Source organism: Helicoverpa zea, chromosome 31, assembly GCF_022581195.2.
Source record: "Helicoverpa zea isolate HzStark_Cry1AcR chromosome 31, ilHelZeax1.1, whole genome shotgun sequence".
Classification (NCBI taxonomy): domain Eukaryota; kingdom Metazoa; phylum Arthropoda; class Insecta; order Lepidoptera; family Noctuidae; genus Helicoverpa; species Helicoverpa zea.
In genome coordinates, this window is record NC_061482.1 from 1,469,448 (window position 1) to 1,482,107 (window position 12,660).

The 12,660-nt window shown below is 44.7% G+C and overlaps 2 protein-coding genes across 2 annotated transcripts; both read left to right on the forward strand.

Moving 5' to 3' along the window:
• The first annotated feature begins 1,519 nt into the window (after positions 1-1,519).
• LOC124645368 lies at positions 1,520-12,468 on the forward strand. Its single transcript, XM_047185171.1, has 2 exons — positions 1,520-2,811; positions 9,010-12,468. Exons 1-2 carry the CDS (start codon positions 2,410-2,412, stop codon positions 9,883-9,885), a joined length of 1,278 nt encoding a protein of 425 aa, XP_047041127.1. The 5' UTR covers positions 1,520-2,409; the 3' UTR covers positions 9,886-12,468.
• On the forward strand, positions 2,839-5,466 carry LOC124645366. Its single transcript, XM_047185169.1, has one exon. The coding sequence runs from the start codon at positions 3,602-3,604 to the stop codon at positions 5,327-5,329; it is 1,728 nt and encodes a 575-aa protein (XP_047041125.1). The 5' UTR covers positions 2,839-3,601; the 3' UTR covers positions 5,330-5,466.
• Positions 12,469-12,660: the final 192 nt, after the last annotated feature.

A 12,660-nucleotide genomic window follows, 5' to 3' on the forward strand; every position in this document is an offset into this window, starting at 1 on the left:
ATGCGCGGTTGGTTTGCAGTTCTATTGCAGTCGTGTCAACTGCATCCGAACTGCGCAGTTGGATTGCAGTCCGTCTGTCTAGTTAGAACCTTAGGATTGTCTAATCGGGTTTCTACATGATTTAGTGAGTCAGTAGCCGTACCTACTTTTTCCTAAATTTAAAAACCCACCTTCCTAAATGCGATTACATTTGACTGAATTTAGTCAAGTGTAATAAGCCCTTTTCAGTGGCAGTCGTAGCCATATTGTGAAAAATCCCCAATAAGAATAAAATATGCCCAAGCACAAAGAAGCTGCTTTCAACCGCTAAGGAGCCCTAACTGGGGCCCGATTCTCCTAAGTTAATAATGTCAAAATCGAGTAGAAATCGAATCGCAATAGCAGTTTTAACCATATCGGGCATTCTACTACTAATAAAAGACCAATCGCATTCGATTGACATTTGATTGGTGTGCGATTGGTCTGCTATTTTGGTGATTTTGGTCCATACGGTAGTTTGCTGTACAATCATTTTGCAATCGTAAATCATTTGCAGACAAAATGATTCATTATTGAATGACAGAAAAGGATAAAAACGTTTATTTCAAAGAAAAAATAGCGGATTGCCACATACCCTTCAATCGTAATCGAGTCGGGATCGGATCTCAGTCGAATCGAGTCGAACGTGAATCGTATGACGCTTAAGTAAAATTAGGAGAATCGCGGCCCTGCTCTGTGTCTTCAGATTCAGGTCTGATATGTTAACTATTCCTAATATATTTCGGTGAAAAAATCTAGTACTGTCGCAAATCGAATTACCCCGCGCATTTCCGGACGCCGCCAAACTCGCGTTCCCGCTCGTTTCCTAGAATAGACGGAAGGGGCGGGACGTTCGTAGCTTACGCGAATGCGCGCCGACGCGCCACGAACGCGCAGCGACGGGCGCGCCGACATCTTGTTTTTTTAGTCGGTAGACGCAGGAGCCGCGCGCGATAAGCATCGATCGCATGTATTGCTAGATCCGCCGCGCGTGCCCTCACAAAGGTTCCTCTACGAAAGTACCTAAATACGAATGAAATGAGCCCTAACACTTGATACCTAGTTGCTTGATACCGATGCGAATTTCCCTTGATTTTCCCCCATTGCCCAATTCACTTAATTTTACTTAAGCGACATACGATTCACGTTCGACTGAGATCTAATTACGACTGAAGCGTATGTGGCATTCCGCTATTTTTTTTTTTTTAAATAAACGTTTTTATCCTTTTCTGTCATTCAATAATGAATCATTTTGTCACCAACATATCAGACCAATCGAATGTCGTTGGTATAGTATATTAGTAGCCCGATATGATAGTAGCCCAATGGTCTTATATTAGTAACCCGATATGATTAAAACTGCTATTGCGATCATAATGCGATTCAATTTCTATTCGATTTTGACATTATTAACTTAGGAGAATCGGGCCCTGTTGTAATTTTTGCCTGAGAATGGGGAGAAGTACGAGAAGTGTCATATGCAGACGAAATGTCTAGGAACCCGGCTACAGCGGATTCATTTTTAGAAAAAGCTGTACGAATATCAGTGATTAACGTTGCCATACTGTCCATTATACCGAGGCCCTTTCTAAATCCGAACTGATGGCTGGGTAGCTGATCCCTAGACTCGACAAGCCACTCGAGCCTATTTTTAATTAAATGTTCGAGGAGCCATAAGACCGACGATAAAGCAATAAGACGACCCACTGACCCATTCGGATTCGGATCATCCGCATTCTTGCCGGGTTTCAAAAGAGGGATGATAATTTGTTGCTTCCATTGCTCAGGAACCCACCTAGAATTAAAACAATAATTTAAAATGTCCAGACAGTACTTTTTGGCCTCTTTATATGGAGCATCTTATTTTTGACTGTCAAAACTTTTTACTTGACAGATTAGTGTTGGCTAGTGAACTATGTGAAGTGAAAATTAAGTGTGATTCTTTATCCCGCCCGTCGCCACTTGAACAGTTATTAAAAGACAAGAACACTTACAAACCTATCTATAAATAGGTACATTATATAAAAATACTATTAAAACAATTTAAAAGTGTAGTGAAGTGATAAAGTTTCAATGTAATAAAACATGACTTGTCTTAAAGGTCTTAGTTACCAGGTCATTAAATTCCAAAAAAAAAAATACGACAGGAAAGTAGGAAACTGTCCCCTGTTCCTGTGTTCCTGACCTGAAATCTGCTGAAATCCATGACAATTCTAGTCGTCGTGTGGCTGTGTGGTGGTTTTAGTTTTTAAAATAGTGTGCTGTGTAACTAATTAACAATCAGTGATTTAACGAAGTTATTTTGTGGTGCGGTGCATCACCAAGAAGATTTAATGAAAATCAGAATCACCAACCTTCATCACCTTTCGGTTACCTACCAGTAATACCAAAATGGCAGAGAACAATGATGAGACAGCCGCCGGCCTCATGAACTATTTACCAAATGAAATCTTAGAAAGCATTTTTGTCTACTTATCATCGCAGGACCTGGTTCGCTGCCGCACAGTATGCTCTAGATGGAGAGGGGTCGTTGACCATCTATGCACCAACCAGCACATCTGGCATAAATGCTGTAAAGATGACTTCCCGAATGTTTATACGATCGCCCGTAAGAAGTCGAAGCGAGGACTGCATTGGTACAATTTGTACCGATCTCTGACGCTATGGAAGCAATTACAATATGCTTCAGAAGAACGAGACGAGTTTGCAACTGCAACATTCTCTGCTCAAGAGATTCGCAACTTCGAACTACTAGGGGACGGCATCCTGGGGGTTCTCAAAAAAGGATCTATTGTCTATTACGATAGGGTTGACGTTCTCCCCAGCCGCCTCCAAGTGCGTGGTACAGTTCGAGCCTGTAACACCGGCGTCACCCGGGACCTTAGGTCGCAGGGAAGACTTCGGTCTCGCCCTCCTGCCTATGCTAAGAGCTGCTTCTCCCCCATCCCACCCCTTCAAAGTCCTGTCGTGTGCACAGCGCACATACCCATCCCTCGCACATACAGTCACTTCCAACCCCAGTCAAACTCCTAACCCTTTCCCAGTTTTTCCCCCAACCCCTCCACAATCCAACTCCACTCCTTACCGTGATCCTTGTGACTAAGTGGTTGCGGGCCCGTCCATCACTTATTCTCTGATGATGGCGGGTAGGAGTAAACAGTCACCTGCGCTAGGACCTGCGCAGTCGAGCGCCGTAAGTGGGGATGAAGGAATCCTGGGGGGTTGAGCCAAGCGGCGCTGGCGGTAATGCGTCCGTGCGGCAACACGCCCCCTTTGGTCTGGATTTCACGCGAAACGGTTGCCCTACCTTAGAGCCATGGGTTAGGGAAATGGCCAATCGTGTCCCGTCAGAGGGCCACAGGCGAGGGACGTGGGGTCCGCGAAAGCCGTCCTTGGGCGGCCGTAGCGGTGGTGAAGGTCATGCTGACGGTGCAAGTGAAGGTTGGAAGTCGGGACTTTCTGCTCCAGACTCCAGCCTGATCGAGTGCCCGATGTCGCACTGTAAGCCAGCCTCGCGTTCCTATATCTACCGGGTAGTCCTAGCGTGCCTACCTTCAGTAGGGCGCTCCCAGTTGCGGGCTCCATGGAGGGTGGGAGCTCGGTAGATGAAACTAAAATAATCAAAAATATGGATAACACTAAAATAAATTTTACCGGCGTAAGGGTGGAGTCAGCGAAAGCCGACGACACTCCTACGACCTGCGCGAACACCGCGCATTCTGCCCCCGTGGGCAAATGCGACAAAGGTCCAGGCATGGCGAGAACCGTGCCGAAGACCAAACGTCAAAGCAGGAGGAAGGGACCAGGTAAAGCTGGTACCGACTCCACAAACAGGGCGAGGGTTATAGGTACGGGTAAAACCAGTACCGACCCAAGCACCCCCGTGACGGTTCCGTCGGCGGCTCACCCCCTCGGCGGTCCTCACATAACACAGCACACCGAGCAAATTGCTCCACATGCCGGCACCTCCGGGCCATCTGCCTCCGTCAACGCGGATACGGTAACCCGGACTGAGGACTACTTCTCCTCCGCATGGCAGGTGCAAAAACGCAAGGGCAAGGGGAAACAAACTCCACAACCCCAACGCCCTAACCAAAACCAACATGGCGTGAGCTCCAAGAAGAGGAAGATCAACCCACGCCAGCGCAGGCGAGCGCGCATGAACGCGAACGCCGCGCCCGACACACCAGCTCTACCCGCTGCCCCAACCTCCGGCCAGCCATGCTTCTGTGCCGGTGGGCGTACACAGGCCCAGGCAGGCGAAAGCCGACCTGGACCGAGTGGTCGTCCGCCGGGCGCGGGGGCCGGCAGGCCGGTGAAGGAAGGGGACGAAACAATAAGCCCTGCAGGTGAGGTACAGACAGCTGCCAAACGCGCTCTGAACGAGACACTTTCGCCCCGTGGGAAGCGCAAACGACAGTGCCTGGACCCGTCCAAGCGGGCCACTCCTCGGGTAAGCTACGCTCAAGCAACCAAGGAGTCCCTGTGCATCGCAGTTACATGCGGCCACACCGGGATCCTAACAAAGGACGTAGCGGACACGATACTGACGGGGATACAGAAGACCATCCTAAAGGAGGCATGGTCCCCGAACAACAAACAACCGGGGCCAGCTTTTAATGGTAAGCCGGTTTACACAGAAGGCGTCCTGAAGCTGTGGTGCTCCAACGACCACACTTTGACATGGCTTCAAAAAACCATCGCCGACTTGGCCCTTTCAACCGGCCACCAGCTGATCATCAAGAGCCAGTCGGAAATTACACGAAGGATCAGGTGTGGCATCCTGATCCCTAATGAACAGGGGGCCATCACCGACTCGCGAGACATCGGGCGGATTCTGGCATACCAGAACCCGCAGATCGCGGTCGACAGGTGGGTGCTCCAAAGACAGGAGAAGCAGCAAGGCGCCAGCTTTGTGGTGGTGGGAATCCCGGAGGAACAAATCGCGACCCTGATGAAGTCCGGGCGCCGCCTCGCCTTCGGGCTGGGTGCGGTGTACGTGAAATTCCAGGGTCACAACGGCAAGTTTGCCGATACTCCGCCGGGATGGGACCCCGCCACTTTCACCATCCAGAAACAGCCTGGCACAAGTACCACGACCAGCGAGGGCGCTGGCCCCACCGAGGGCCCTGCGGTGCCCGTACCCGCAACCGTCCCCTCACAGGACGACGACCCGGAAGAAGCCCTTCTGACGGGTTCAGACCTGGAGGGGGACGAAGTCGAGTCCGGGGACCTGCTGGCCGGGCTACAGCTTGGAGGAGACGAGGAGGGCGCAATCTGCGATGGCGTCCCCTTCTTCGTCGACAATTAAAATCCTCCAAGCAAACCTCCACCACAGCCAAACCGCGACGGCTCAGCTGCGCAAATGGTTGGAGGTTCAACACACGGCCATTGCCCTAATCCAGGAGCCGTGGGTCAGGGCCGGCCAAATCAGAGGACTCTCCAATCTTGGAGGTAAGATTCACGTAGACATACATCACGACCATCCCAGGGCGTGCATCTATACAACAAAAAACATAAAAACACAGTTTTTATCAGATTTCTGTTGCAGAGACCAATCTGCCATCTCAATACAGCAACCTGCTTTAAACATGGAGATCACCCTCGCCTCGGTATACATGCCCGAAGCAGAGGAGCCTCCTCCCTACGACCTCGCCCGCCTGGTGAATCACTGCGAGAGAGAAGGGAAGGAAGTGATTATCGGTACTGACTCCAACGCACACCACCCTTTGTGGGGAATGGATACACACAACGATAGGGGTAAGACCTTATTTGATTACTTATTCACAACCAACCTATCACTAATAAACACTGGATCAGAACCAACTTTCGTCACTAGACGAAGTCAAACAATTATAGACCTGACTCTCGCATCAGAGAGCGTAGCGGAGCTAATCACAGGATGGCATGTCTCTAAGGAGGCATCTTGCTCAGACCACAGATGGATCCGCTTTGACCTACAGGTCTGTATACAAGAAACACCACCGAAACGGAACCCACGCAATACGGACCGCGCGACGTACACCCGTACGCTCAGCACCAAACTTGCGCAACTCGGGGACCCTACAAATTACGTGGACACAGAACAAATTGACGAACAGGTAAGCTACCTCACACAGTCAATGATAGACAGCTATCAAACAGCCTGCCCCGAAACTGCATACCAGAAAACACCAGGGAAACAACCATGGTGGGGTGCGGAACTAGAACGCAGGCGTAAACAAGTGAGAAAAACTCTAAACAGAGCAATGAATACATGTGCCGACGAGGATTGGGACGACTATAAGGCGGCCAAATCAAGGTACAAGAAATGCATCAGATTCCGAAGTACCAGGGGATGGCGCAAGTTCTGTGGTAACATCGAGTCCTGTCAACAAGCAAACAGGGTAAGGAAAATCCTAGCACAACAAAACACACCTGGTCTGGGCACTCTCCGAAAACCAGACAACACACATACCACATCGCCGGAAGAAACGAAGCGCGTCCTAATTGAGACCCACTTCCCAGGATGCGTTTTCACGCAAAATGTAGAATGGCATGAGGTAACACAAACACCAACTGAAGAAGATTGGTCATACGCACAAAAAATCGTCACAATGGAAAAACTCCATTGGGCAATTCAAAGCTTCCACCCATACAAAGCAGCAGGTCCGGACGGAATCTTCCCAGCGCTCCTGCAATGGGGAGGACCATACATCTCATATAGACTATTAAGACTAATGAGAGCATGCCTGGCTTTTCGATATGTCCCCAAAAAATGGAGGGAGGTCAAAGTAGTCTTTATCCCAAAGCCAGGTAAAGGAGACTACACAAGCGCAAAATCTTACAGACCAATCAGCCTGACATCCTTTGCTCTAAAAACCCTGGAAAGGTTATGTGAGCGAGAGCTGAGGGACGGTGCGCTAAGAAACAACCCCCTGCATCCGAATCAGCACGCATATAGCTCGGGGAAATCAACAGAATCAGCGCTTCATCTGGTAGTAAGCCGGATAGAGGAGGCAATAGAACAAAAAGGCATCTGCCTTGGCACCTTTATAGACATTGAGGGAGCCTTTGATAAAACAAACTTCGTTAGCATAACAACGAGTTTACTCAGACACAGAGTTAACCCGATGCTAACTGATTGGATCACAAACATGCTCAGCAAACGCGTGGTACGCTTTGAAGATGATGACAAATCAGCACTAATAGCCAGAGGATGTCCACAGGGAGGGGTACTGTCCCCGCTCCTGTGGAATCTAGTGATTAATGATCTCATCACAAAACTAAACGCAAACCACGACTACACAATAGGTTATGCGGATGACCTTGCCATCCTCATCTCAGGCAAGGTAACTGACACTATCTGCAACCTTACTCAACAGGCCCTACGAATCGTAGAACAGTGGTGCAGGGAATTTGACCTTTCAGTAAACCCCACCAAGACTGAGTTAGTCATGTTCACAAACAAACGAACGTTGGGACCGTACAAACTACCTAAACTCTTCAATACAGAACTCAAACTATCCAACGAAGTCAAATACCTTGGCGTCACTCTGGACAGTAAGCTGAAATGGAGTAATCATATAGACAATAAAGTAAACAGAGCCAGCATTACCTTTTGGCAATGTAAGAAAATGATAGGGAAGAAATGGGGCTTATCCCCTAAGATAATACTATGGCTATACAAAACAGTGATCCGCCCCATGATCACTTACGGCGCCTTAGTCTGGTGGCCCAAAACCGACCAAACTACAGTCGCAAATAAACTGGCGCGAGTCCAAAGACAAGCCTGCATGGCAGCCACAGGTGGCATGAGGACAACACCAACGGCAGCGTTGGAAGCCATGCTAGGTCTGCCGCCGCTGAACCTCTTTGCACAGCAAGAAGCAGCAATGACGGCTCTAAGACTCAAAACCCTTAATCTCTGGAGCAAGTTGCCTACAAAACACACAACTATACTAAACAATCTTTATGCAGACTTTCCCATTATGCAGGCTATAAACGACCGCATACCCAAAGTCTTTATATTCGATAAGAAATACAGGATCCAACTTTTTGAGGATCATCGTTACGAGGGACATAATCCCAAAGAACTAAGAATTTTCACCGACGGATCCAAAACAAGCACCGGCACAGGTTCAGGCATCTTCTCAGAAGACCTAAACATACACATATTCACACCCCTAGGAGTACATAATACAGTATTCCAAGCTGAATGTATAGGCATCTCCCTAGCGGCCGAAGCAGTCATAAAGCGGGAAGTAACCGGTCACTCTATCCGAATACTCTCAGATAGCATGGCAGTAATACAGGCCCTAAGCAAACACTGCGCAAACTCCGGCCTTATACACGAGTGCCACCAACGGTTAAACAAGGTAGGCAGTTTAAATAACATAACCATTCAATGGATAAAAGGACACAGTGGCTCCCGAGGCAACGATGCAGCGGATGAGCTGGCGAGAAGGGGATCAGACCAAACAGCAGTAGGACCAGAACCCATACTGCCACTCCCCTTCGGCCACCTACGAACACTGGTAAGACAGCGTACTAGGCACAAACACAACCACCTCTGGACTAACCACAGCGCGTGCAGGCAGGCGAAGATGGCCCTCCCGACCATCAACGATCGCCTCACTAAACAGCTGATGGGCCTATCAAAGCAGAATTTACGTAAGTTTACGGCAGTTCTAACTGGACACGGCTCCTTCAATAAACACCTCTATGTTATAGGAGTTACAGACAGTCCCTTATGCAGAGCCTGCATGGGGGAAGAAGAAACAGCGGCACACGTGCTACTAGACTGCCCTGAAACCGCCATATACAGGGCTAAGTACTTCGGTAACCCAGGTACTATCCAAGAGATAGTCAGCAGAATTAAACCTCTGCTGGCTTTTCTCGAGGAGTTGGGGTGGATCGAGTGAATAAACACCCATTATCACCCTCACACGCAAAATACGCGCTTTGTCGTGGAGTTGCGGAAACCAGCCCGAGTAATCTAATCTAATCTATGTCTATTACGATATCGAAACTCTAGCTTTATCACGCCATAAGCCCATCATTGGTGACTACTGTAAGTACACTGAAAACGAGAATGTAGTTGTAATATTAAGCTACGATCTACAATTGTTCATCATTCGAAAACGTAATACATTCAAGCATTTCCCTGAAGAAATTCATACTACTTTTGAAAGTGTAAAGTTGTTTGTTCTAGTTGCGCATGAATTGTTCTTCGTAAATGTAAATGATGAAATATTTCGTTGCGACTTGCGCTGCATAAAGTTAACAGCAGATTTTTTGGTACAAACAGACAAAGCATACGATGGAATCTTGTCAATTGGTTACAGCCATGGAAACCTCAACATTCTTACTTTCCAACGCAACATATATGTTGTTTTGAGGGAAGATCTATTATTGCAATGTACTCTTGATACTACCTCCAATTTACTTCATGAACTGCATTATTATAATTTTCTGGAAGATCTGGATTGGCGAATATACTTTCAATGGATGTATACGATGAACCATGTAGTTCCTGATGGTCCCTTAAGAGATATTGTTTTTATCAGATCACATGGGGACGTCTATTTTGTTGGTTGCAACTGGGGAATATTACGCATATACTATGCTCCGTATAATAAGGGCCAAATGGACCTTTTCAACAAAAAGCCAATAAAACAGTACAACTTCATGGAGAGATCACTGTGTCCAGTTCTGTGCACTTGCCCCGTCCTGCAAGTTGATGTCGTAGAAGGAAATGATATGCATATGGTTATTGTGGCTATGCCCAGCAAGATTGTAGTGCTTAAATTTATGCACACTTTTGAGACTGAACATTGCATATCTGAAGAAATACCTCCACAGTCATTGGAAGCTTCTTCAAACTAAATGCTATAATCATTGCATTGCAGATTATTTGCATGAGCAGTCGAGCTCAACTATACATTTCATATTCATAAACACAAATTTAAAAAAAATCTTTTTCTCATGCAACATAATCATTATGTAGGTAGTGAATATTATAGATTTCATAGGTGTCCTCTGTATGTTATTGTAAAACATATTCAGTATTATTATAATAGCAGCCTAATGATTACATATTTAAGTAGTCTTGTGCAATAATTGCAAGATATTTACTTAAGCATAAATGTTTGTGAATTGGAGATAAAAGACTTCTAGTAGGGCAGTTATAACTGCTGGTTGGTGTTACTCTATGTCTATATACTTAGGTGTAAGAATTCATGATAAAACATAAAACAAGTCACTTTTTACTTCAGAAATATTTAGTTTGAGATTTATTCTATATTTTCTGAAATTGTAATATTTGGTTTATGAAAAAAATTAGATAGGTTGACCAATTAGGTAAACAATCAAATTTGGAGGATTTAAAAATTATTCTGAGCTTTAAATGCCATAATATGGCCCTTTTATCATAATATGGCTATTTTATCAATTAGTAGGTAATATCAAGTATCTGGTAGGTACGTAAGATTAAAAAGATTGGGCTGTGGCATAATATGAAAGAGTGCCGCGGCTTAAGAAGGAACATGATGTGATTTATAAGAGTCTGACACTCCGTCACGCTGCACACAGCAGGAGGGGTTATTAGAAAAATTCACTGGATTATAAATATAAAATTAATTTAATTAAATTCAATTTAATTAAATCAGCTTTTCCTTTATCATTTGTATGCAATATTTTATAATAGGTAGAAAAACAATATCTTTACCAGCTTGCCTTAATTGGCTGTCTGGAGCAGACTTCGCTTGACTTGCCTTCATTGGCCGGTCACGAAGTGATTCTTTAAAATTTAGAACTATACTGTGCGCAACCAACAGTTTTCAAGTATTATACCCTGCATGTCCAAAAGAGACAATTTTACTGATCCTGTGTTCCTGAAATCTGCTGAAATCCATGACAATTCTAGTCGTCGTGTGGCTGTGTGGTGGTTTTAGTTTTTAAAATAGTGTGCTGTGTAACTAATTAACAATCAGTGATTTAACGAAGTTATTTTGTGGTGCGGTGCATCACCAAGAAGATTTAATGAAAATCAGAATCACCAACCTTCATCACCTTTCGGTTACCTACCAGTAATACCAAAATGGCAGAGAACAATGATGAGACAGCCGCCGGCCTCATGAACTATTTACCAAATGAAATCTTAGAAAGCATTTTTGTCTACTTATCATCGCAGGACCTGGTTCGCTGCCGCACAGTATGCTCTAGATGGAGAGGGGTCGTTGACCATCTATGCACCAACCAGCACATCTGGCATAAATGCTGTAAAGATGACTTCCCGAATGTTTATACGATCGCCCGTAAGAAGTCGAAGCGAGGACTGCATTGGTACAATTTGTACCGATCTCTGACGCTATGGAAGCAATTACAATATGCTTCAGAAGAACGAGACGAGTTTGCAACTGCAACATTCTCTGCTCAAGAGATTCGCAACTTCGAACTACTAGGGGACGGCATCATTAAATGCCATAATATGGCCCTTTTATCATAATATGGCTATTTTATCAATTAGTAGGTAATATCAAGTATCTGGTAGGTACGTAAGATTAAAAATATTGGGCTGTGGCATAATATGAAAGAGTGCCGCGGCTTAAGAAGGAACATGATGTGATTTATAAGAGTCTGACACTCCGTCACGCTGCACACAGCAGGAGGGGTTATTAGAAAAATTCACTGGATTATAAATATAAAATTAATTTAATTAAATTCAATTTAATTAAATCAGCTTTTCCTTTATCATTTGTATGCAATATTTTATAATAGGTAGAAAAACAATATCTTTACCAGCTTGCCTTAATTGGCTGTCTGGAGCAGACTTCGCTTGACTTGCCTTCATTGGCCGGTCACGAAGTGATTCTTTAAAATTTAGAACTATACTGTGCGCAACCAACAGTTTTCAAGTATTATACCCTGCATGTCCAAAAGAGACAATTTTACTGATCTAAGTGTGTAGAAATGCTGTTTAAAAAGTTGTGATGGCTGGAAGGTTGTATCAATTACCTTTCAGTCAAATAATTAAAATAATAGTGGGTGGTTCATTGATATACTTCACATACAGTAGTTATGTAAGTGTAGACTGTAGAGGCTGTTAGCTCCATTCCATGTAATAAAGGATGGGGCGCAGTACCTTACGATCTCAATTACGAGTTTAACACATGTCCATTTACCCATCTCCTAGTTATAATTTATTTAATTTAAGTAAGTATACAATATTTGGAGCTATTTTATTGCATGTTAATAAATACAAATCTTTTTGCTTGCCTTAAGAAAAAGTCTGTGATTTTTTAGATGTTAAGAGTTGTTTTACATATTACGTGTAGATGTTGTTGAGTTGTTTTTTTTTTTCATAAAATTGTTTACTTTGTACAGAAATTATGTTTTTGTAGTTTTCAAGGTTTTGGCCTGTCATTATGTACCGCAAATATTTCGAACCTCTTTGTAACAGCATAACATTTCGACTGCAAGCAAGCAATACCTCCTATCTGACATTTTTGTTTCAAAAAACCAAAAAACTTGTATCTACCATAAACTACTTTTAGATTCAAAATAAAAACAAAAAACTTTATTAATCAATACTAGAAAAAGAAAACTTGGATTTTCAGTATCTCATTATACCTTCCTCGGAATAAGGATTTTATTAAGTTT

Excerpts from the sequence above, each read along its gene's own strand:
- LOC124645368 (XM_047185171.1), top strand. The coding sequence starts at position 2,410 with ATGGCAGAGAACAATGATGAGACAGCCGCCGGCCTCATGAACTATTTA. Across the intron at positions 2,812-9,009 it reads TTCTCAAAAAAGGATCTATT|GTCTATTACGATATCGAAAC; the intron begins GTCTATTACGAT and ends AATCTAATCTAT.
- LOC124645366 (XM_047185169.1), top strand. The coding sequence starts at position 3,602 with ATGGAGGGTGGGAGCTCGGTAGATGAAACTAAAATAATCAAAAATATG.